At 38.7% G+C, this 25,388-nt stretch overlaps 1 protein-coding gene across 3 annotated transcripts in view; it reads right to left on the bottom strand.

Annotated features, from left to right (window-relative positions):
- Positions 1-25,388, bottom strand: part of RAB3GAP2 (RAB3 GTPase activating non-catalytic protein subunit 2) — a 108,048-nt gene that overhangs the window by 26,958 nt on the left and 55,702 nt on the right. For all 3 annotated transcript variants that reach the window (XM_020906849.2, XM_070474493.1, XM_070474494.1), the window contains exons 10-21: positions 24,487-24,635; positions 22,986-23,065; positions 22,797-22,886; positions 21,249-21,388; positions 19,248-19,464; positions 18,550-18,693; positions 18,030-18,112; positions 17,620-17,684; positions 13,806-13,896; positions 11,232-11,359; positions 9,124-9,337; positions 8,695-8,792 (exon numbers count right to left, since the gene is read on the bottom strand). In XM_020906849.2, coding sequence (XP_020762508.2) covers positions 8,695-8,792; positions 9,124-9,337; positions 11,232-11,359; positions 13,806-13,896; positions 17,620-17,684; positions 18,030-18,112; positions 18,550-18,693; positions 19,248-19,464; positions 21,249-21,388; positions 22,797-22,886; positions 22,986-23,065; positions 24,487-24,635 — 1,499 coding nt within the window. The remainder of the gene's footprint in view (positions 1-8,694; positions 8,793-9,123; positions 9,338-11,231; positions 11,360-13,805; positions 13,897-17,619; positions 17,685-18,029; positions 18,113-18,549; positions 18,694-19,247; positions 19,465-21,248; positions 21,389-22,796; positions 22,887-22,985; positions 23,066-24,486; positions 24,636-25,388) is intronic.

The following is a 25,388-nucleotide window of genomic DNA, read 5'->3' as shown; positions in this document are numbered from 1 at the left end:
TTTTTTTTTTTTTCCCCAAGAGAAGCTTCCTCTTCCCTTCCCATTCATTACAGCCTTTAAGTGAAAATGTCTTCTTTTCTATTTCTCCTTTTTACTCTGTACTCACAGGATTTTTAAAAACCACTTAATTATAAATTAAGTAAGGGCTTCCCTGGAGGCTCAGACAGTAAAGAATCTGCCCGCAATGTAGGAGACCAGGGTTCGATCCCGAGTCAGGAAGATCCACTGGAGGAGGAAATGGCAACCCACTCCAATATTCTTGCCTGAAGAATGCCGTGGACAGAAGACCCTGGCAGGCTACAGTCCATGGGGTCAAAAAGAGTTGGACATGACTGAGTGACTGACATACAAATTAAGTAAACTAAGCTGATTGCTTTTAAAATACTTTAAAAATACAGTATCTTCTACTACATTTGAAACAAAAATACGGAGTGAGGAGGAGCTAAGATGGCGGAGGAATAGGACGGGGAGACCACTTTCTCCTCTACAAATTCATTGAAAGAACATTTGAACGCTGAGCGAATACCACAAAACAATTTCTGATCGCTAGCAGAGGATATCAGGCGCCCAGAATAGCAGCCCATTGTCTTTGAAAGGAGGTAGGACAAAAGATAAAAGATAAAAAAGGAGACAAAAGAGTTAAGGACGGAGTTCCGTCCTGGGAAGGGAGTCTTAATAGAGGAAGTTTCCAAACACCAGGAAACCCTCTCACTGGCGGGTCTGGGGGAAGTTTTCGAATCTTGGAGGGCAACCTAATTGGGAGGAAAAATAAAATCCACAGATTACATGCCTAAAAGCAACTCCCAGCAGAAAAGTACCCCAGACGCTCGCATCCGCCACCAGCACATGGGGGCTGAACGGAGAGGAGCCAGCGGTATTGCTTAGGGTAAGGACAGGGCCCAAATGCCCTGAGGGCAATCAGAGGGAGCTAACGTGGGATAGCAACTTAAACTGTGGGATAGCAAGAAAGAGAGAGGAAATTAACCCTCAAAAAGCCCAAACCAAAGATACTGCCAGCCATTCGCAGAACAAAACAAAGACTGAGCAATTCAGAGAATAGCTAGCCAGTGGAGGACCGGCTCATCCCCCACTGGAGGCAGGAGGCAGAGGGGAGGGAAAAGGGGCAGACTCGGCCCCAGAGATGGCATCCCCTACCAAACTGCAAACAGGCCTCCAGTTTCTAACCAAAGACCTCCTGAGATTCTGGATGGTTGACATCCCGGGAGGGTCGCAGCTAGAGACCAGCTCCCCAGAAGAGACACAAGGCGCACCTGACCGGCGCGCGCGGAAACTGAGGCTGTGACCGCAGGAGGGGAGAAGGCGCACTGCACCGGGGAGAGTGCGCTCCTCAAGCTCCTGGCGGCCTGAGCTGCTCGGGCGGGGAAGGCACAAGGCAGGGAAAGGCACAAAATGCAGGCCCAACCAAGTCTGCGCTTTTGTGGAGGACCCGAAAACCTGAACCTGAGCGGCTTAGGCCTGGGAAGTGCACGCAACTCAGGGCCCGCTCCCTGGCGAGCAGCCGGGAACCTGAGCAGTGTAGACAGGGAAAGCACACGCTGTGAGCAGGGGCAAACCCAGTGTGGCCGGAACACGCGCCGGTGACATTTGTCTGCAGCGCCCCTCCCTCCCCACAGCACGACGCCCGCCTGTGTCAGGGCGGAAATTAGACACTGAAGAGATCGGCAAACAGAAGCCAAATAAACAAAGGGAACCGCTTCAGAAGTGACAGGTGCAACAGATTAAAACCCGAAGTTAACACCGACTACACCAGAAGGGGCCTATAGATATAGAGAAGTGTAAGCTGGAATGAGGAGCTATCTAAAACTGAACCGAACCCACACTGCCCGCAGTAGCTCCAGAGAAATTCCTAGATATATTTTTACTATTTTTTTTAATTAAAAAAAATTATTAAAAAAAATTTTTTTTCAAGTCCTCTATTACCCCTCTATTACTCCTTAATTTTCACTTTCATAACCCACTATAACCTTGCAAAAAAAAAGACCCTATTTTTAAAGCAAACTTCATATATATTTCTTAATTTTTTTTGTTTTTGTTTTTAATATTGTATTTTTAAGAGTCTAACCTCTACTCTAGATTTTTAATCTTTGTTTTTCAGTATTTGATATCAATGTTGGACATTTAAGAATCCAATATTCAGTACCCATTTTTACTCAGGAGTGTGATGATTACTCTCCCGCTTTTGACTCTCCTTTTTCTCCCCCAAATCACCTCGATTTCCTCCCTCCCCCTTCTCTTCTCAATCCAATTCTGTGAATCTCTGTGGGTGTCTGAGCTACGGAGAACACTCTGGGAACAGAGAACTGCGTAGATCTGTCTCTCTCCTCTTGAGTCCCCCTTTTTCTCCTCCTGTTCATCTCTATCTCCTTCCTCCCTCTCCTCTTCATGTAACTCTGTGAACCTCTCTGGATGTCCCTCACTGTGGAGAATCTTTTCACCATTAACCTAGAAGTTTTATTATCAGTGCTGTATAGTAGGAGAAGTCTCGAGGCTACTGGAAGATTAATACTGAAATCCAGAGACAGGAGGCTTAAGCCCAAAACCTGAGAACACCAGAGAACTCCTGACTACAGGGAACATTAAGTAGTAAGAGATCATCCAAAAGCCTCCATACCTACACTGAAACCAACCACCACCCAAGAGCCAATAAGTTCCAGAGCAAGACATACCACGCAAATTCTCCAGCAACGCAGGAACATAGCCCTGAGCGTCAACATACAGGCTGCCCAAAGTCACACCAAACACATAGACCCATCTCAAAACTCATTACTGGGCACTCCATTGCACTCCAGAGAGAAGAAATCCAGTTCCATGCACCAGAACACCGACGCAAGCTTTCCTAATCAGGAAACCTTGACAAGCCAATCGTCCAACCCCACCCAATGGGAGAAACCTCCACAAGCCAACTGTCCAACCCCACCCACTGGGAGAAACCTCCACAATAAAAAGGAACCACAGACCACCAGAATACAGAAAGGCCATCCTAAACACAGCAATCTAAACAAGATGAAAAGGCAGAGAAATACCCAACAGGTAAAGGAACATGAAAAATGCCCACCAGGCCAAACAAAAGAGGAGGAAATAGGGAATTTACCTGAAAAAGATTTAGAATAATGATAATAAAAATGATCCAGAATCTTGAAAACAAAGTGGAGTTACAGATAAATAGTCTGGAGACAAGGATTGAGAAGATGCAAGAAATGTTTAACAAAGACCTAGAAGAAATAAAAAACAGTCAATTAAAAATGAATAATGCAATAAATGAGATCAAAAACACTCTGGAGGGAACCATGAGTAGAATAACAGAGGCAGAAGATAGGATAAGTGAGGTAGAAGATAAAATGGTGGAAATAAATGAAACAGAGAGGAAAAAAGAAAAAAATCAAAAGAAATGAGGACAACCTCAGGGACCTCTGGGACAATGTGAAACGCCCCAACATTCGAATCATAGGAGTCCCAGAAGAAGAAGACAAAAAGAAAGGCCCTGAGAAAATACTCGAGGAGATAATAGCTGAAAACTTCCCTAAAATGGGGAAGGAAATAGTCACACAGGTCCAAGAAACCCAGAGAATCCCAAACAGGATAAACCCAAGGCGAAACACCCCAAGACACATATTAATCAAATTAACAGAGATCAAACACAAAGAACAAATATTAAAAGCAGCAAGGGAGAAACAGCAAATAACACACAAAGGGATTCCCATAAGGATAATAGCTGATCTATCAATAGAAACCCTTCAGGCCAGAAGGGAATGACAGGACATACTTAGAGTAATGAAAGAGAATAACCTACAACCTAGATTACTCTACCCAGCAAGGATCTCATTCAGATATGAAGGAGAATTCAAAAGCTTTACAGACAAGCAAAAGCTGAGAGAATTTAGCACCACCAAACCAGCTCTTCAACAAATGCTAAAGGATCTTGTCTAGACAGGAAACACAGAAAGGTTGTATAAACGTGAACCCAAAACAACAAAGCAAATGGCAATGGGACTATACCTATCAATAATTACCTTAAATGTAAATGGGTTGAATGCCCCAACCAAAAGACAAAGACTGGCTGAATGGAAGATACAAAAACAAGACCCCTATATATGCTGTCTACAAGAGACCCACCTCAAAACAAGGGACACATACAGACTGAAAGTGAAGGGCTGGAAAAAAATATTTCACGCAAACGGAGACCAAAAGAAAGTAGGAGTTGCAATTGTCATATCAGATAAAATAGACTTTCAAATAAAGGCTGTGAAAAGAGACAAAGAAGGACACTACACAATGATCAAAGGATCAATCCAAGAAGAAGATATAACAATTATAAATATATATGCACCCAAAATAGGTGCACTGCAGTAAGGCAAATGCTAATGAGTGTGAAAGTGGAAATTAACAATAACACAGTAATAGTGGGAGACTTCAATACCCCACTCACACCTATGGATAGATCAACTAAACAGAAAATTAACAAGGAAACACAAACTTTAAATGACACAATGGACCAGCTAGACCTAATTGACATCTATAGGGCGTTTCACTCCAAAACAATCAACTTCATCTTTTTCTCAAGTGCACACGGAACCTTCTCCAGAATAGATCATATCCTGGGCCATAAATCTAGCCCAGGTAAATTCAAAAAAACTGAAATCATTCCAGTCATCTTTTCTGACCACAATGCAGGAAGATTAGATCTCAATTACAGGAAAAAAACTATTAAAAACTCAAACATATGGAGGCTAAATAACATGCTTCTGAATAACCAAAAAATCAGAGAAGAAATCAAAAAAGAAATCAAACTATGCATAGAAACGAATGAAAATGAAAACACAACAACCCAAAACCTACGGGACACTGTAAAAGCAGTGCTAAGGGGAAGGTTCACAGCATTACAGGCTTACCTCAAGAAACAAGAAAAAAGTCAAATAAATAACCTAACTCTACACCTAAAGCAACTAGAGAAGGAAGAAATGAAGAACCACAGGCTTAGCAGAAGGAAAGAAATCCTAAAAATTAGGGCAGAAATAAATGCAAAAGAAACAAAAGAGACCATAGCAAGAATCAACAGCTGTTTTTTTTAAAAGATAAACAAAATTGACAAACCGTTGGCCAGACTCATTAAGAAACAAAGGGAGAAGAACCAAATCAACAAAATTAGAAATGAAAATGGAGAGATCACAACAGACAACTCTGAAATACAAAGGATCATAAGAGACTACTACCAGCAGCTCTATGCCAGTAAAATGGACAACTTGAAAGAAATGGACAAATACTTAGAAAAGTATAACTTTCCGAAACTGAACCAGGAAGAAATAGAAGATCTTAACAGACCCATCACAAGCACGGAAATTGAAACTGTAATCAGAAATCTTCCAGCAAACAAAAGCCCAGGACCAGATGGCTTCAAAGCTGAATTCTACCAAAAATTTAGAGAAGAGTTAACACCTATCTTACTCAAACTCTTCCAGAAAATTGCAGAAGGTAAACTTCCAAACTCATTCTATGAAACCACAAATTCTTTGTACAACCTGGACACAATGCATTTATCAGATCTATGTTTTGTAAAAGAGACCTGCCTTTTCAATTTCTTAACAGTCTTTTAAAAAACAAAAGTTTTGAAATTTTATGAAGCATAATTTATCAGTATTTTTCTTTTACAGTTCATGCCTTTTCTATCTTAAGAAACCTTTGTCTAAACCAACCAAAACTGATGTTTTCATCTATAGATTTTGTAGTTTTACTTCATATTGATATTTATGTTCCATTGGACTTAATTTTTTTAATATATGGCTTGAGGTATGTAAGTGTGAGGTTTGTTTCTTCCAGCCTTTGATCAAATTGCCAACATCCACTGGATCACAGAAAAAGCAAGAAGAGTTCCAGAAAAACATCTACTGCTTTACTGACTTTGCCAAAGCCTTTGACTGTGTGGATCATAACAAACTGTGGAAAATCCTTAAAGAGATGGGAATACCAGACCACCTTATCTGCCTCCTGAGAAACTTGTATGCAGGATAAAAAGCAACAGTTAGAACTGGACATGAACAATGGATTGGTTCAACACTGGGAAAGGAGTACATCAAGGGTGTATATTGCCATCCTGGTTACTTAACTTATATATGAAGTACATCATATGAAGTGTTGGGCTGGATGCCTCACAAGCTGGAATCAAGACTGCTGGGAGAAATATCAACAACCTCGGATATGCAAATGGTACCACTTTAATGGCACAAAGTAAAGAGGAACTAAAGAGCTGATGAAGGTAAAAGAGGAGAATGAAAAAGCTGGCTTAAAACTCAACATTCAAAAAACAAAGATAATGGCATCTGGTCCCAACACTTCATCACAAATAGAAGGGGGAAAGGTGGAAACAGTGTCAGATTTCATTTTCTTGGGCTCCAAAATCACTGCAGACGGTCACTGCAGCTATGAAAGCAAAGCTATGACAAACCTAGACAATGTATTAAAAAGCAAAGACATCACTTTGACGACAAAGGTCCATATAGTCAAAACTATGGTTTTTTTCCAATAGTCAGGTATGGATGTGAGAGCTGGACCACAAAAAAGGCTGAGTGCTGAAGAATTGATGCTTTTGAACTGTGGTGCTAGAGAAGACTCTTGAGAGTCCCTTGGGCGGCAGAGATCAAACCAGTTAATCCTAAAGGAAATCAACCCTGAATATCCATTGGAAGGACTGGTACTGAAGCTGAAGCTCCAATACTTTGGCCACCTGACGTGAACAGCTGGCTCACTGGAAATGACCCTGATGTTGGGAAAGACTGAGGGCAAGAGGGGAAAGGGGTGGCAGAGGATAAGATGGTTGGATGGCATCACTGATTCAGTGAACATGAGTTTGAGCAAACTTCAGGAGATAGTGAAGGACAGGGAAGCCTGGTGTACTGCAGTTCACGGGGTCACAAAGAGCTGGACACGACCTGGCAACTGAACAATGACAACCTCAGTTTTAATGTAAAGAAAATTTAAATTAAACTGATTAAGCATAATAGAAAATAAGTAGTAGACTGTGTTCATCTATTTAAGCATCTCAATTTTGAATGATAGGTAATAGTTATCTTTTTTAGAACTTTTAAATTTGCAATAATTATAGATTCACTGGAGCACGAAGGAGCACAGGGAGGTCCGTGGGCCCTTCCTGCAGTCTTCCCTCATGTTAACATCTTACACAAAACCAAGAAACTGTCATTGGTAAAAGCCATAAAGCTTATTCAAATTTCACCAGCAATACAGGCACTCATTTTGCAGCATGCAATTTTATCCTGTGTAGCGCTGCATAACCGTCACCATCCAGATACTCAACTCTACCACTGACACAAAATCTCCCTCCTGTTAACCCTTTATAGCCACACCCTCCTCCCTGACATTCACCCCTAACCCTTGACAACCACTAATCTGTTCTCCGTCTTTATGACTGTGTTATTTTATGAATGTTATGAAAATAGATTCATGCAGTATATATCTTTTTTGAAATTGGTCTTTCCTATTGCATATTTTCCTTATTCCTCCAAGCTACTGCTTCTACTAATAGTTTATTCCTTTTAATTGCTGAGGGGTGTTCCACGGTAAGAATGTGCCACAGTCTGTTTATCTGTTTATCCACTGAAGGGCACTGAGCAGGTTTCAGTGTCTGGCTACTATGAATGAAGCCACTTATGAACAACCATGTGCAAGCAATGTGTACCTTTAATTGTACTTCCTGACATCTACACTGCAAAGGAAGGTAGAGCAAAATCCATTTTTAAAGGACTTACATGTTCAATTAAAACAATATCATGGTCCAGTTACATAAAGAATCCACGTGCCAATGCAAGGGACACGGATTAGATCCCTGGTCCGGGAGGAGCCCACATACCTCGGGGCAACTAAGCCTGCGCCCGAGAGCACATGCTCCGCAACAAGAGAAGCTGCCAGCATGAGAAGCCTGTGCGCCGCAGCTAGAGAGCAGGCCCTGCTCACCAGAACTAGAGAGCGCCTGTGAGCAGCAGCAAAGACCCAGCACAGTTAAAAACAAACCAATCAATAAATAAAAACTGATGTTAGCATAGTCAACAAATTCATAGGGGGGAAGGCCCACATCCTGGCCAAAACTTGAGATGTGAGTGGGCATGTGATAAAGGGTGTGCGTGTGTGTATCTCTGTACATGTGGGGGCAGTCAAGAGCAGAACAAGTGGTGTGGGGCAACACCCTTGCCCTTTTCAGAAAGGTTGAAAATTTAGTGTTGTAGTTTTCCCACTGGATGATTCTTTTATTTATATTTGTTATGGCACAGAGATTAAATCCTAGCATGTATTCAAAGTCTGGGCATGTCTGATAATTCAATAATGCTTTAAGCAAACAATTTTGTCCTCTAGATAAGATCTTTTTAGGCTAATATGAACATTTTTTTCTGATGATCCCAGTCCACTGTAGATGCATGCATACACAACAGACTCTAAATTTATTTTAGGCCAACCTTGAATTATGCTGGTTATAATTTACAGAGAATGAGAAAAATCAGATATTATTATTCAATTAAATACATGACTATACATTTCCTTGATCGTTTTAGAAAGTTTTCGTGTATGCTCTATAATACAATTAAGACAAGAGTTAAATAAAAAAAGGAGACAGCCGCTTCCAGATGACATTAACAAGGAAGAACAGCATCCAGCAACAAGAAACCTTACCAACAGCAGCTGGGGGCTAAGTCCAGCCGACTCCAAAGTGTGACACATTTCCTCAGTGGAGCTTTCTCCACATAAACACTTCCAAAAAAAGAAACTGCCTGGTAAAACAAAAACAGAACACGTCAACCAATGCCTGCTTACCTAACTCAAAATCTTCCTGACTTGCAATCTAGATTCCTAGAGGAGCAAAACAACAGCAGAGAAGGGAAATCAATGGCTCAGTTTGCTTAAGTGATTAAAGCAGAAGGCAAATCATTACATGTCTCACACTGTCTCCTAAGTAGACATTTTAATTCAGTACAACTTTTATGAGATATTGCCTTACCCATCCAGAGGGTCTTCCGTAGACTGTAAATCATACATTCAATTCTTTGGTTAATTAACTTAAAAAGAGGGGGGATTCAGAAAGTAGTTAATCATTCTACCCACCTAAAGCCACATATTCCTCTTCACTTGTCTTCTTTATGTTGACCACATCTTTCTCATAGTCTAAATATTCCAGGAATGTTTTCACAGGTAACACAGCGTCCTTATCATCAGAAAATCGGACAGCAGTCCTGCTGTTCTCTTGCTTATACTTCTCTAACAAGGCCTGGAGCTTAAGGAGCTCTGTTTCATCCAGCCTTAGTAATACTGCCAAGTCCTTAAATTTAGGGAGGAAGGAAAAGTTATCAATAGACCATGTCTCTTTCTATGACTTCATTATGTGTCATTTATCTGTCATTATCTGCCATATCTGTCATTATCACCTGAAACAAAATCCAAGACTATAAGCAAAAAATGACTTCTTAATTAATGTGATACCTATGGTGTGCTCTGCTGAAAATTTTACTCTCAGTTGATGAGTAGGATATTATTTAAATATAAAATAATCTTGAAACACTACATATTACTCAAAGTATCATTCTCAGAAAGTTTCTTGAGATTATTCAATACCCTTCTAAAATGTCTGAATTTTAATAAACATGTATTATTGCTTAATCAGAAAAAAATGTAAGTGGCTGTTAACTGCCAACTCTTGTGATTCTGAGGAAACTAAAGAACTACTAGATATTTAATACTTGTTTTAGTAAGCAGCACAAACACTATAAAATAAAGCAGTGGGCAACAGTCCTCACGGTATCTACATATAAATTCTCTATATGGCTCTCAGGGTTATAGAGATTAAAAAGTAACAGATACAACCTGCCAGCCTTTCAAACTGTTTTTACATCAGATGTGCAGAAACATCTTCTGATAACTACTACTGATGGTGGTGGCAGTTTAGTTGCTCAGTCGTGTCCGCCACTTTGAGACCTCATGGACTGCTGCCCACCAGGTTCCTCTGTCCATGGAATTCTCCAGGCAAGAAAACTGGAGTGGGTAGCCATTTCCTTTTCCAGGGGAATCCTTCCAACCCAGGCACCCTACAGATATAATTTAATCAATCTGAACCTTCCTGTTGCTTGCAAGTATTTTTTACTATTGGAGAAGTAATGGCAGAACAAAATCTCCTGAAAAATGGCCTTATCATTTATCATGGCATTCACAGAATAGTATTATGAAGAGATCGTTAAAATACTTTATGAAATTCATCTATATTACCAAAGATTAAAAAAAAATGTTAGAATGTGTAGGCTATTTTTAATACTTAGAGGAAATATTTTCAGTATTTGCCACTTCTCATTTTTGTTTGAAATTTGTTCATTTCTATACATGTATTTACAATAATAGGCATCTATTTTAAAACTCAATGAGATTTCAGATGTACCAAATATGTTTTTTAAAAGCATTACCAGTGACTTGACAAATCACTAGTCACTTTAATGATTTTCCTTTAGATAAGTAAAAGACCTGAGACCCTGAAGCCACCAATCTGCCCACGGTCACACAGTGGTTGAAGGAAGAGAGAACAATACTTCTCTCTGTTCTCTATCAAGAGAAATTCTATTTCTCTGCAGAGAAAGTAGGAATTTTGTATACTCTCCTAGAAATGAGCAATACTGCACTTGCACTATAATAAAGATTACAAGGTCCTATCACTTTTTTACATTTTGAAGAAAACCAAAGAACATTTTCTACAACTACTTTAAACACTCTGATATAAGATGGACTATCTTAAAAACGTATTGTATTATGTAGTAAACAACAGAGCAGTATCTGTTTACTAAGAACGACACAGAAAAGCTGGTCTCTTCTGCTTGTTAGAATCATTTTCTTTAAAATAAATAGAAAATTTGCTACTTCCGTTCATTGCATATTTTTGATTAGCAAACCCTGTGGAAAAGAAGTTGTAAAAAGCAATTTTATAAAATAAGTTAGGGAAAACCAAATGCTTCTAGGTACTGACAATGGATTAATAACAAGTTCAATATTCAAGCCTAAAAAACATAAATTTAGGAGCAAGGCACAGAAAGCCAGCAGGGGGTCTTGTAAAGAAAATAAAGCTTTACACATTAAAAAAAAAAAAACCTTAATATTTGTACTTCTTTACTATCAATTAAAAAATAAAAAACAACCAAAGAGATTATTGTATAATGAGTAATGGGATTACTTACATTATCAGAGAACGGTGTATCTGAATGAAAATCAGTGGAATTTAATTGACTAACAGACTCATAAAGATGGAGTAATTTCAATTTATTGGCACAAAACTGTAGCAGTCCTTCATCAACAGACTCAAGCTCTACAGGGCAGAAAGAAAAAATACATTAATGAGATACATTTAACAGACTGATAAAAAACCTCTTAATTTTACATAATTTCTTGATGTCTATATTAGAATATTGCTATGCTTTCAATATAACAGATTAAGAAGTCAAAAATAATTTTTCTATCATGCAGTGTCTAAATTTTTAAATGAAGGTGCTCTAATAGTGGGATGGGAGGAGAAAAAGAAAGAAAGAAAACAGAAGAGATATTTTAGTCTAGTACTCAAATTTAAACAAATATTTTGGAAACAGGCTTGAAAATATCCTCCCCTCACTCCATAACTCAAATGTTGTCTATTATTCTCATACCCTGAGAAAAGACAATTGGAAAGCTGCCTGGCTCTTCTTATCACTGTGGTCAAAGATACTATAATTCAACCAGAAACTGGATTGTAACACATATATCCTCAAGAGAGGCTGAGAAAGAGACCAAAAGTAGAATTCCACCTGCATCAGTCAGGTGTCCTGTCAAGATTAACACTGGAAAAGTATCCCCTCTCTGTATAATACATTCCTGTATGATAAAGGCAGACACTGAAAACTGCAAGACTCTGTTAAAAGAGATACAATAACATGGAAGATTGTCTATATCCTTATAGCCACAATAAAATTTAGCATACTCAGTACTTGTCATTTTTAGGACTCTCATCTGTGGGTAGAACTTGAAGCTAGTGATGGTACAGAACTCTGACAATGGTGTTTGGTTTACTCCCAGCCCAGTGCAAGACAAAGTTTAATAAATTTTTTGACATTTTAAAAAAATCCTTAGGGGGATAGGGAGATTTTAGAAGTGTACTATACTTTTAGAAAGAGGCATTTCTAACATGTTGTATGCACTAAGGGAGTTTTCTATTTGCTAAAAGTCAACTTTAGATCTGTTTAAAAAAAATTCAAAATTAGGATGCTTACTTTGCTGCAACAGTGTATTATTTATTTATCTATTTATTTTTCGGTCATACCACGCAGCATGTGGCATCTTAGTTCCTCTACCAGGGAACTGAACCAGTGCCCCCTGCAGTGGAAGTAGTGTCTGAAACACTGGACCACCAGGGAAGTCCCCTGAAACAGCATATTATGTTTGATCTATCAAGCCACTCTCAGTTCAGTTCCGTTCAGTTCAGTCACTCAGTCGTGTCCAACTCTTTTGCAATCCCATGAATTGCAGCACGCCAGGCCCCCCTGTCCATCACCAACTCCCAGAGTTTACTCAAACTCATGCCATCACTCAACTCATCGAGTTGGTGATGCCATCCATCCATCTCATCCTCTGTCGTCCCCTTCTCTTCCTGCCCCCAGTCCCTCCCAGCATCACGGTCTTTTCCAATGAGTCAACTTTTCGCATGAGGTGGCCAAAGTACTGGAGTTTCAGCTTCAACATCAGTCCTTCCAATGAATACCCAGGACTGATCTCATTTAGGATGGACTGGTTGGATATCCTTCAAGCCACTCTAGGTTGGCTTAAATATGAAACCTCCTGGGCGTTCAGGGGTTGGGACTCTGCCTTCCAACGCAGGGGGTTGGGGTCTGATTTTTGGTCAAGGAGTTAAGATCCTACTGGCCTTGTGGCCAAAAAAAAAAAAAAACACCCAAAACATAACACAGAAACAGTTTTGTAACAAATTCAATAAAGACTTTCAAAATGGCCCACAAAAAATAACTGTATGCTTCATATAATTCACACAACAAGCAAAAAGTCACAACTAAGATGAAGTCAGTATACCACACACTACATTTTTAATTGATGTTAGGAATTCAGAATAAATTTTTCTATCTCGGCTAGACAGAATATGGAGTTACAACCCCACAGTTAGAGATGTAACTCTTTTCCAGACAAATGTATTCTGAATAGTAAAAAAAATCTGAATTGGTCATGTAATCATAGTCTATGATTCTGGAAGCCCTAGTTCTGTTCATGAGGGAAATAGATGAAAAAATACAGATTCCATACACTGACAAAACATTAATCAAAGCATAGAATTTAGAAAAAAAATCATTATCATGGTCAAAACAACATTACTGAGAGTTAAAATAAAATGGCAGCAAGACAGCCTGGTTGTTTTTTGCTTACCACCAGCTATCTTGTCCCCACATGCCAATGGCTTTCAAAATGCTTTACAACTATTATCACAATAGTCACTTCCCATCATTCTATCTTTCCTCATAACAGATGGATTCAAATGAAAAATATTTACAGTAAGAAACAGAGTCAACATACTCAGAGAAAGATCAGTAGCATACACTGAACAGGGAATTTAAAAAGCCTCCAATGATAAAGGTATGAAATAAGCTTTCTTCTTTCTTGTACATTGTTTCTTATACATATTACCACATCAAGGTAACATGATGGCATTATAAACAGTTAATACTTTCTATGGTCAGAGTTATAAAATTTGAGGTGAGACCATAAACAAACCCTATTACCTTGATTTTTTAAAGTGTCCATTAATGTCTGAGTGATGTTTTTAAGGCAGGAAAATGGTAAACGTTCACTTGCCAAAATGCTTTCCAATGCCTAGAAGAAAAAGAAAAAAAAGAGTGTGCTCAGTCGTGTCCGACTCTTTGAGACCCCATGGACTGTAGCCTACCAGGCTCCTCCATCCATGGGATTTTCCAGGCAAGAGTACTGGAGTGGGTTGCCATTGCCTTCTCCAGGGGATCTTCCCAACCCAGGGATCAAACCCAGGTTTCCCACATTGCAGGCAGATGCTTTTACTGTCTAAGCCACCAGGGAAATTGCCTAGAAGAAATATAAGGAACAATTTTCATAATTACAAGGCAAAGATCTTGGTTTTTAAATTTTACACTTATGCCCCTAATTTCACTGCCCCAAGTTTCAAAGGGAAACTCCATTTTTAAGATGTTGTATTACTTATCTCAGAGCTAAAGTGGCATCATAAGTAATATGTAATCAATTTCATGTCATGGCAAATATGGTACCATGACAGAAAGTCCAGACTGAGAATGAAACGACTTGGAAGGCAACTGATGTTCAACAGGATGGCTGAGACAGAGATGAAGCTATTCACCAGTAAGAGCTTGAGTAAGTCTGTAGTATATATGCATAAATGAAAAGCAGACATTGCCACTGTCATGCCACTAATAAAAGCTGACAACAACTTAATCACTGCTATGATACTGTGCTTGAGCATGGCTGGCTGCATCCACAGGCCAGTCTAGAAGAATATATTTCCCACCTCTCTGCGCCTACTCCCTTCCTGCCCACTAGTAGTTCTTTAAGAATCTTCATCATTACTTCACGTCTAAAAAAGCAATCAGAATCACTAGTGGGTTACACACCGCACTTAAAAGTTCACACTTGTCCTTTCATATCAGCATGATAAACTGAATTTTGAATTATGAGATTAAACAGTGTAAAAGGTAGGCTACGGATATGGCATGAGACAAATATCAGACTTCATGCAACAACAACTCGGTGTGTCTGTGGAGAAGAAACAGGTGCAGAGGGCAGCTCTGGAGGTTGGTCCGGCCTAGCATGAGGCAAAGGCATGGAGAATATAAAGAAAGTGACCCAGGGACTTCCCAGGTGGTCCATTGGTCAGGAATCCGCCTTTCAATGCAGGGAACACAGGTTTGATCCCGAGTCAAAGAACAGCTGCAGGGCAACTAAGTCTGAGCACAAGAACTGCTGAGCCTGTGTGCCACAACCAGAGAGCCTGTGCACCACAACGAAAGATCCCAAACACTGAAACGGACATCCTACATGCTGCAGCTAAGACCCAAAGCAGCCAAATAAATGAAGAAAATATTTTTTAAAAAAGGAAGTGACCGAAAAAGGCAAATACCTAGGAAAATGTCATCTGCCTCTGTTGTGTCTACTATCACGCAAGTTAGCAGCTCACTGCCTTAATATTATTCCATCTTCAAAGTCTAAACTTGTTTCTTTCCTCCCTTAACAGCTATAAAACAATACACAAATTTCACTATTAGGTTGTTTAGTACTTTTTATAAAATTCATAGCTTCATACGAAATTCAGTAGTATTAAAAAAATTAAGGAAACATTTTGTACTATTCTAAAGTTTCCTGATTTTATTGTACTGTGATGTAAAAAAGATGGTATTAAAATGAGAATTATGTGGGTTCTGACCCTCCCTTTCCAGGACTGAAGCTCTAAACTGCTCTCCACATGTCCACTCGGTCAAAAGAATCTTTAATAATGGAGACTTTGCCCTAAGGAAAATGAGAACCAATTAGTACTGTCAGTGGAGTGGAAAACACAATTAAAAGTCAGGGACCTGTCAGTTCTACAATAAAACGATAGTGCTTTTAGAAAATGAGTGCAATAATAGAATAAGAGGGATAGAAAGAAACCAGTATTCACTAAATCATCCTACTATTTCAGATGCTGTGTATTATGAAAAGGACATATTTGCTAAGGTCCTATTTGAAGGATGTTAAAAGAAGTAAAGAGGAAAAAGTTGGGGAGCTAGGACTAATACGTATGAAATAATCTGAAAACAAGTATAATCAGCCCTCTGTATCCATGGGTTCCTCATCTATGGATTCAACCAACCATGGACTGAAAACACGCGGAAAGAAAAAAATTCCACAAAGTTCCTAAAAGCAACTGTGAATTTGTCCCATACTTGCAACTATTTACACAGCACTTACGCTGTATTTACAACTGTTTACATAGCACTTAAACTGTGTTAGGCATTACAAGTAATCTAGAGAGGATTTAAAGTATACAAGAGGATGTGCGTAGGTTATATGCAAATACTACAAAATTTTATGGGGCTTCCCTGATAGCTCAGTTGGTAAAGAATCTGCCTGCAAGGCAAGAGACCCCAGTTCAATTCCTGGGTTGGGAAGATCCCCTGGAGAAGGGATAGGCTACCCACTCCAGTATTCTTGGGCTTCCCTTGTGGCTCAGCTGGTAAAGAATCCGCCTGCAACGTGGGAGACCTGGGTTCGATCCCTGGGTTGGGAAGATCCCCTGGAGAAGGGAAAGGCGACCCATTCCAGTATTCTGGCCTGGAGAATTCCATGGACAGTATAGTCCATGGGGGGGTCACAAAGAGTCAGAAACAACTGAGCAACTGACACCTCACACAATTTTATAAAGGGACTTGAGTACCTTCAGATTTAGGTTTTCACAGGGGGTCCTGGAATCAATGCCCCCGAGGAAACTGAGTGAGACTGCATTATTAGCTCTCTGTTCTGATTAAAGCGGAGTTCAGAGCATCCCCGAGGACTGACATACCATGTCAGAACCCAAGCAGCAACAGCAGGGATTTGGGTAAGAAGAGTGGCAGTAACATAACGAGTTACCATATTACAACCAGGAGCCTGGAAAAGGTAACAAGTCTGGATTATTCCATGAGAGGCTAAGACGCAACAGGGCCTCTTCTATACTATCAATGAGAACGCAAATTAGTACAAGTATTTTGAGAAGTAATTCATCATCAACCAGCCAGAACTGCATATCCTAGAGATTCTACTCTAAGGTGTAAACTCAAGAGAAACTCTTATATTTGTGCGCCAGGAAACACTGCACAAAGATAATCACACTATCATTGTTGGTAACAGCAAAAAGCTGAGAACAACGTAAATGTCCACAGACAGAGTGAATAAATACAGTCACAAGAGTGGAATTCAAATATACGCGAGTCAGCTATAGGCAGCAATGCAGAGAACTTCCAGAAACACAATGGTAAGAGAATGAAGTGGGTCACAAAGATGAGACAGAGTAGGACTCGATTCACTTCAAGTTCAAAAAAGTGGAAAATGCATCACTATGTTTTAAAGGAGTCATACAGAAATGCTGTAACTACAAAGAAAAGCAAAAGAGGAACACAAAATTCTCAACACTGGCTACCTTAGGAATGGGAGAAGGGATGGGAGGAGGAGGGACACGCAGGGAGGGCTCTTCAGAGTTCCCGGTAACATCCTGTTTCCTAAGGTGGGTGGTCATACACAGCTTTGTCTTATTATTATTACTTAATTTGAATATATGTTATGTATGGGTTTTCGTGTGTATATAAAACACACGTACTTCCATGTATGGCAGTATTACTTAATCAAAAAAGAAGAAAGACAAAAGAGACAACAGAAACTTTTGCATGGGAATGTAAAAAAGGATGAACATGCATGAAAACACAGAAAGAAGATTTTGGCCTGTCATGTTTTTGGACGGAAATAGGAAAATATATATTTTATTAAGAAGGGAATGTAACAGTTACTTGGCAGGAAAGATCTTTTATTATATACACTTACTTGTTTTTTGGTTGCAGGGTATTTAATATCAAGAATTAATTCCTTTATTTCTGTTTCAATCAAATCTAGAAAGAAAATTAACCAAAATAAAACTGTGGTTCACTTTTACAACATGTAAACTTTATTCTGAAAGAACACATGCATTTGCACTATCAGTCAGTCTGAAGGATTTCTGAGTCCTCTTGGAAATTACTGTTTTATTGTTACAAATTTTAATACTCCCTAGATGGCATGTTTCATCCTTCAGAGTAATTCCAATAAAAACTATACATGATTACTTGTACCTCATCTCATTCCACAAAGGAGTGCTCATAAATGCACTGAAGTATTTTGCTTGCTCCATTTAAAATATTCTATTAACTTTAAAAATGCCATGACAGTATCCTTCATTTTTATTAAAGGACACCTACCAAGATTGGGACATTTTGCTTTCAGTAAGGTTCCCAGTTTCTTCACTAAGTGCATGTCCTTGGCTCGTTCACTCTTCTTATCGCTATTTACAACAACAACAAAAATACAACAAATTCTTAAAGAAAGTGAAGCTGTTTTCCTTCTAATTCTGATACATTCAAATTTCTTTTTCTTTTATATGCTTTCTATTTAACTTTAAAGGGATCAGTCTAGAGAGAAATAAAACAGCTACAAAACAAAGCTATATTTAAAATGAATAACCAACAGGAACCTACTGTATAGCATAGGAAACTCTGTTCACTGTTGTGTGAAAGTCTGGATGGGAGAGGAATTTGGGGAAGAATGGATACATGTATATGTATGGCTGAGTCCCTTTGCTGCCTACCTGAAACTATCACAACAGTGTTAGTTGGCCATAACTACAGTACAAAATAAAAGGTTTAATATAGAAGAAAAAAAAAAGGGACTGGGAAAAGTTGGTAGAGGGATATTAATAAGCTGGCACGTGATACAACTTACCTCAATGCTAAGTGGAAAGGAACATTGACTGTTTTCACACTTCCAGACACTGGATCAACCAGGCAGATCTGGTAAGTCTGGGGCTGCCAACTCTGACTGGTAATGTTATTTAAGCCCATTATTTTATAGCCAGGATACAGAAGCCTGAGGAAATCACAAACCAATATGGAAAGCCACAGAGTTTATATGCCGCAACAAAAGATCCACGTGATGCAATGAAGATCCAGGGTGCCACAACAAAGACCCAAGGCAGCCAAATAAATATTAAAAAAAAAGTAAAATAGAACCTAACTGCCAGGGTTCTACCCTGTTAAAATGTGCTAGAAAATCACATAAACACAACCAGGCTGATGTCGCAGTGGCAAACAAAGCACTCACATGACTCGGTATCATCACTAGGGGAATCGGAAGGAATCTTTCCTTTCTAGCCTCCACAGTGTAAGGAGGGATGGGGACAAGTGGGGCACCAAAGCTGACTTTAATTCAGTAGTGTATCACAGCCTCTTCAGTCAGATTCCTTTGTTATTAAACACTTGATCCATAATTACATAGCAGGCCCTCATGGGGAAAAACCACAATAAAGGACATTTTAATTCTCAACCAACTTGCAATCTAATTAAGTAGCTTTAAACAGAAGCTTTACTTGAACAAAAGCATTTCTTTTTGCAGCCAGGAAAAGGCTAGGGTTTGCAGCTTACCTGCAGTGCTTTCCCACATTGAAAGCGCCAACCCGAGGGCCCTGCTGTGTGCTCCACACTTCTAAAATGCCCCTCCGTGGTGCATAGATCACAAGGAACTGAGCCACTCGACTTGGACCCTGAGGACTTCCAAATGGGGAAAAGTCTCCCTTTTCTGGCACTCTTTCGTGGAGGTCCTCTACAATCTGGACCCAACCAGTCTGTGCATCTCGATACCCTTAGAGACAGAGGAAAGGAAAGTCGCTTAGATATGGAATCTAGGTTTAGCAGAGCCTTCTGAAGCACGCAGGAATGTTTTAGTCAGCGGGGCTCAAGAAAAGCAATAAACATATATTCTCTTTTATTATGAAATATATTAAACAGAAAAAATTTTAATTATGACAAATCCTAAATCACCAAGTCTCATTAAAATGTCAGTTTGCTACAGTTGGTTCTGATCACACTTTCTTTTTTAAGAAGAAATCAGTTATAATGGAAGGTTCCTTGATTTCATTTCCATCCCTTCTTCCCTCTTTAAAAATTCTGGAGAGATTTTAAGGTTTAGATTTAAAATAAAAATCCAATTAAAACAGAAGGTCAAATTGGTTTCCTACAATTCAGGTCCCTTGGTGGCACACAGGGGGAGGACATGTGCTCCAGCCCATGGGAATGGGAATCCCATGAGCAATGGGAAGCAGCACCAGCCTGTGAGAAGAAACATGCTGCTGTCACGCCTTCCTAATCCAATCCCTCTCTTTCCAGTAATGGGGAGGAAAAGGACAGAATGCACCAGCTGCAGAAGGACAGGCCACAATGGCAGCCATAGCATCACCACAATGGATCTGGACCAACTGGTATATATTCTGCAAAAGTCTTGCTGAGAACATACTCTTGAAGTTATTTCATAAGACAAGCACCATTTTAGGGAGAAATGATATACCTGCTACCTTGAAACCTATTTCTAAAGACACTTAAACATGTGACATGTGGCAAGTAAACACTGCAGTACTTCTTTTTTTTTTTTTTCACTGCAGGATTTCTTTGGCAAGAAGGTAACAGTGGCCTCAGTCAGGTCCAGAGTTAAAATTTAATGCCCTCAAATCCATTATTCCTCACAATGCTAAAAACAGACCAGATTGCATCAAAATTGTGGTTTCTAACCAATAGTCTCTGCTGACATGTTAATATTAAAGATGATAACAAACAATGCATTCTCCTCTCCGCCTTAATCAAGGGGATTTATTTTATTCAGGTTGAAATATATTTTCAAGTCTCCCTTATAGTTAGGTTTGCCATGTGACTAAGTCCTAAATAATGTATTGCAGAAAAAGCTTGGCAAGACTTCTGAAAATATCTTCAAAGCAGACTAAGGTGGTAGTCTTTCTGTCCCCTGCTTCCTTCCTGGGATGCATGTAAGATGGCTGGAGCTTCAGCAGCCATTTGGACCATGATATAACCTTCATGGGGAAGTTACACAGAATAAGACTGAGTTCCTGAGGATGTCATGTGATATCATACTGATCCTGTACACAGCTCTGTGCTTGTCACTAAATATAACTTCTAACAGACAATGTTACCAAGACACTTAAATGAACTGACCCAGGCACATGGATATGGAACTCAAATTTTAAAAAAATGAATCTTGCTAGGTTTTGCCATCTTAAATCTGAAAAACCTGGCATTCTAGTTTTGGAAAGATTTGATTCAAGCATGGCCGTGCAAACTGGAATGAATCTCGCAGGAGCAAGAAACTAAATTCAGGAACTGACAATGTCAGTGAGAACTAAAAGAAGCACATAAGGAAGAGTTTTTAAGTACCTATGAGTTAGTCAAACTTAAAGGATGTGTCAGTTGGACTACCAGTCAAATGTTGATATGACCTGAGTTTGTGATTAAAAAAAGAAAGAAAGCAAGCATAAAGAAACACTGTTATCAACAAGAAGCTGAAGAGGGACAGCACTGTCCAGCTACTGGGGTAAAAAGCCAACTAACTTTTTTCCCTGGATTTTTGTAAGAAAGTACCTTTCCACATGCGTATTGCAATTCCTCTAGCTACATCCAACAAAACAACTCTGCCAAAATCATCTGTTACTGCTGCCAGTGTGTTACATGGAGACAGACATATACTTTCACCATGGCGTCGAGAATCTGGAAGCCCAAATCTGATATTTAAAAGAAAAAAGAAAGCAGAACTCAAAGTCCAATCTAGAAAGAAATAAAAGAATAATGAAATACAGCAACAAAACAGACTGAATCTGATTTTATATTAATATAAATAAATATGAACTTTGTATGGATTAATAGTTAATTATTAACTAATCACACCAGACATTTTGTAATACAAAATATGAAAGGAACTTTCTTCTATTTTACAATAATACCTAAGTCTTATTTCAGAGATATTTGATACAGAATACCCACAACCTTATTTTTTCAGAGAGTATCAAGTACAAGTATATCTTTCCTTGATTAAGCAATATGTCATACGAAACTACCCTGACAACCAACTAAATTTTAGAATACTTTGCTCCTACACTGGCATCTTTGTCTATTTTTTCTTATTTCTAATCCTTTCTCTTTTTTCTCTAGATAGCATATCCTGCTGATATCAATGTAACTGCCTGAATCAAGAACTTTCCTTCTTCTAAAGAGTTATCTGTTCTTGGTCTATAATCAATCCTATTAGAAATGTGGGTAAAATAAAAGTAAGGAAGTACTGAGAAAGAACCAGAATAGCTCATTTTGAAAAAACTCCCTGAGACAAAGTACTCAGAGACTTTGTACATCCATGTGATGCATAGGGCCACTTGGCTTATTTCTTCATTCTTGGGTGACTGGGGATGTGATATGTTAGATGGAAAACACTCTAGAAGATAAACTTTAACACATTTTAATAATAATTAGTTATATCTCTTCAGTTGAAGAACATCTAAAAAAGGGGAGAGGTTTTTATTTCCCTTCATGGTGGTACTTTATATTGAGTAATAAAAAAGGATTTAAAAACAGAAACAAGCAAAACTCATGCCCTCTCTCCCCAAAACCTGACAAATCCACTAAACATCCCCCAGTACTGCTGGAACAAGAAGGAAGCATAAGCCAGCATTATTCAAGCATAATGCCTGAATATATGTGATCCTGTTTCTACTTTTTTTTTTTTTAAAGAAATCACTATGTCCTTTTTAAGGTTCTACAGCTTATCAATAAGCTAAACATTTTATAGAAGTTCAAAAAAAAAACCAACACTTTTTATAGAAAGAAGTTCAATAGCTATCAAAAACCCAATATTTCTACTGTACATCTAAGTGTACAGTGTTCGTGAGCACACACCCAACACACACACACACTGAGCCTTTACTACATGATGGGGAGACAAGTGTCATTAAAACAGATAGGAACCACTCTCCTCATGAAGTTTACATTCTGGGAGAAAACATTAGTCCCACGTTAACGACTTATAGGAGCTCCAAAGACTCAAGAAATCAATAAATCAGCTAAGCACATGGAAAGAGCATACATTTAACAGTCCGTTTCTAAAAATGCTAAAATGCAAGAGGAGCACGACGGACTTGCCTTACAGCTAACGGGGTAGCTGGTTCCACCTTGGGTTTTTGCTTCTGGACAGCTTCTTCTTCATGCTTGCTCTTCCAACCAAGCCAACCACTGAAAGGAAAGAGCATTTAGACTAACACCATGGATCCCAGTGTTTTAAGGCGCAGATCACCCAAATGAGATGGAAATGTTTTAAACTGATGTCATTACCTGGCAGCATTAAATAAAGCGGAAGTGAGTTTACTTGCCACTGCGAGTGCAACATGAGATAACAATGGTTGCGTGCTTCCCTGAAAAACAGAACATTTGAAAGATGACAAGCAAAATACACTATCTAAATGAGATGCACTTTAAAAAGGCAGGAGGCAGAAATATAATCAGAAGTTTTAACTCTATAGTTTAAAAGTAAAATAATAGCTTAGATAATCCCCATAATTTCCCTCTTTAAATTGTTGTCAATTAAAAAATCTAAATTAGGACATTAATATGGCCTTATTCTAGCAAGGCTGTTGATTTCTCATCCATACAGAACTAGTTCTTTTCCCTCTTTCTAAAACATTTTTTTCTATCAGCTTTTATTTAGAAATACTTCATATTGTACAAACTTTATTTTATTTTTAGTTCTACCACTTTATTGCTACCAACCCATCTCCCTCCATCCTTGTGCACACATGCCCAGTCATATAACCCCATAGACTGCAGCCCTCCAGGCTCCTCTGTCCATGGACTTTTCTAGGCAAGAATACTGGAGTGGCTTGACAAAATTTTTTATTTTAAATTTAAGAATAGCTGGTTTACAATGTTGTGTTAGTTTCAGGTATACAGTAAAGTGATTTGGTTTTATATACACACACACACTTCAGATTCTTTTCCATTACTGATTATTACAAGATACTGAATATAGCTCCCTGTGCTATACAGTAAATCCTTGTTGCTTACTTATTTTATATACTGGAGTGTATATCTATTCATCCCAAACTCCTAATTTATTCCCCCCACCTCTTTTTTTAAAATATATTTTTGTTAAAGTAAAAAGACGGTTTGGACAATTTTGAGAAGGGCGCTTTTTATGTGAGAAATCAGAGCTGCCTAGTCTAATATTTAAATCTCCCCAATTTTAGGAAGCAGTTTATACCACTCCATCAGCTATAGTTGGCAGCTCATTCTATCTTTGCAATTCCTCATTTACTCAACTTCTTTGTGGGCCGACATCACTAACAACTCTAAGCTTCTGACTACTGCACCAATATTTCAAGACAACTCAACTAAGAATTTGGGACATCAGAAACAAAGAAGTTTGCTTATTTTACATTGACTTTAGTACCTTTCTAGTTAATCTAAAGAATTTAGAAGAAAGCGAGTTGAGACTAATTTCAGCTTATACTGAAATTTACAAATGTAAACCGCTTAATCTTTTTAAGGCTATTGTGAAAATGAGTGAAGTCACTTAGTTGTGTCCGACTCTTTGCGACCCATGGACTGTAGCCTACCAGGCTTCTCCGTCCATGGAACTTTCCAGGCAAGAGTACTGGAGTGGGTTGCCACTTCCTTCTCCAGAGGATCTTCCCAACCCAGGGATCGAACCAGGGTCTCCCGCACTGCAGGCAGACGTTTACCATCTGAGTTACCAGGGCAAAGGACACTTTTAAGGCTATTACCATATCCAATTTGTATATATGTTGAAAATCAAGATCAATGATGAAACACTCACCTCTAAAGCATAGAAGAAGCCTGTAAATGGACTGGACCCTACAGTGATATACTGAGACATGGCTGGTGGGCTGTTTTTAATTGCTGCATTATATCCACCTATATTTGAGGCAGTCTTCATTTGATCAAAAGGGGACAGAGTCATAATACCTAATGACAAAACAACAACAATATGTGGTTTTAATGCACTGAAATGACACTGTCATTTTAGATTACTAGATTTTTATTTCAACTCCATTCTAAAATGCTAACTGCTGAGTTTCATTTAATAGATGAAAGTCATTTTTAAAAACTACAAGATCAATGCCATAAAACATCCATAAGATATTAAAACTACCATCTACAATTCCTCTAAGCTATAAAATATACAAAACAATTTAAATATTAATTTTTTAAACAGATAAAAACTTCAAATGGTATAAGAAATAGAGAGTCTATCAATATCTCCAGGTATAAGTTTACTTTTTTGAGGTAACAACTGAAATATTTTCTTATGTTGCTTTCCAGAAATGTTATAGGTACATAAATGACAGCACACCAAATCAACTGATGTGTGTCTTGTTTTTTAAATTTAATAAAATATCAAGGAGACATGCTCATTCTTGGCAGTCACTCAGAGTACTCCACTGTGGGGTCATGCCATAATTGATCTGACCTTCTGATGGACATCTGAGTTGGTTCTCACCTTTTACCACTACAAATATGCTGCGATATGCGTCCTTGACAGATCTTCGCATACCTACATACAAGTTCATCTGTATGGCAAATCCTCATAAACAGAAGTGCAGGTTCAAAAGGGGGATCTACATTTTTAAACAATTTTGTTAAGTACTGTGACATGGCATTCCATAGAGGCAGTGCTGCCTTACATCCTCACCAGAAAGGTAGTAGAGCATCTCTGCT

This window comes from Odocoileus virginianus, chromosome 11 (assembly GCF_023699985.2).
Source record: "Odocoileus virginianus isolate 20LAN1187 ecotype Illinois chromosome 11, Ovbor_1.2, whole genome shotgun sequence".
Taxonomy (NCBI): domain Eukaryota; kingdom Metazoa; phylum Chordata; class Mammalia; order Artiodactyla; family Cervidae; genus Odocoileus; species Odocoileus virginianus.
The sequence above is the reverse complement of the archived record's forward strand: the minus strand, read 5'-3'. Positions and strand labels throughout refer to the sequence as shown.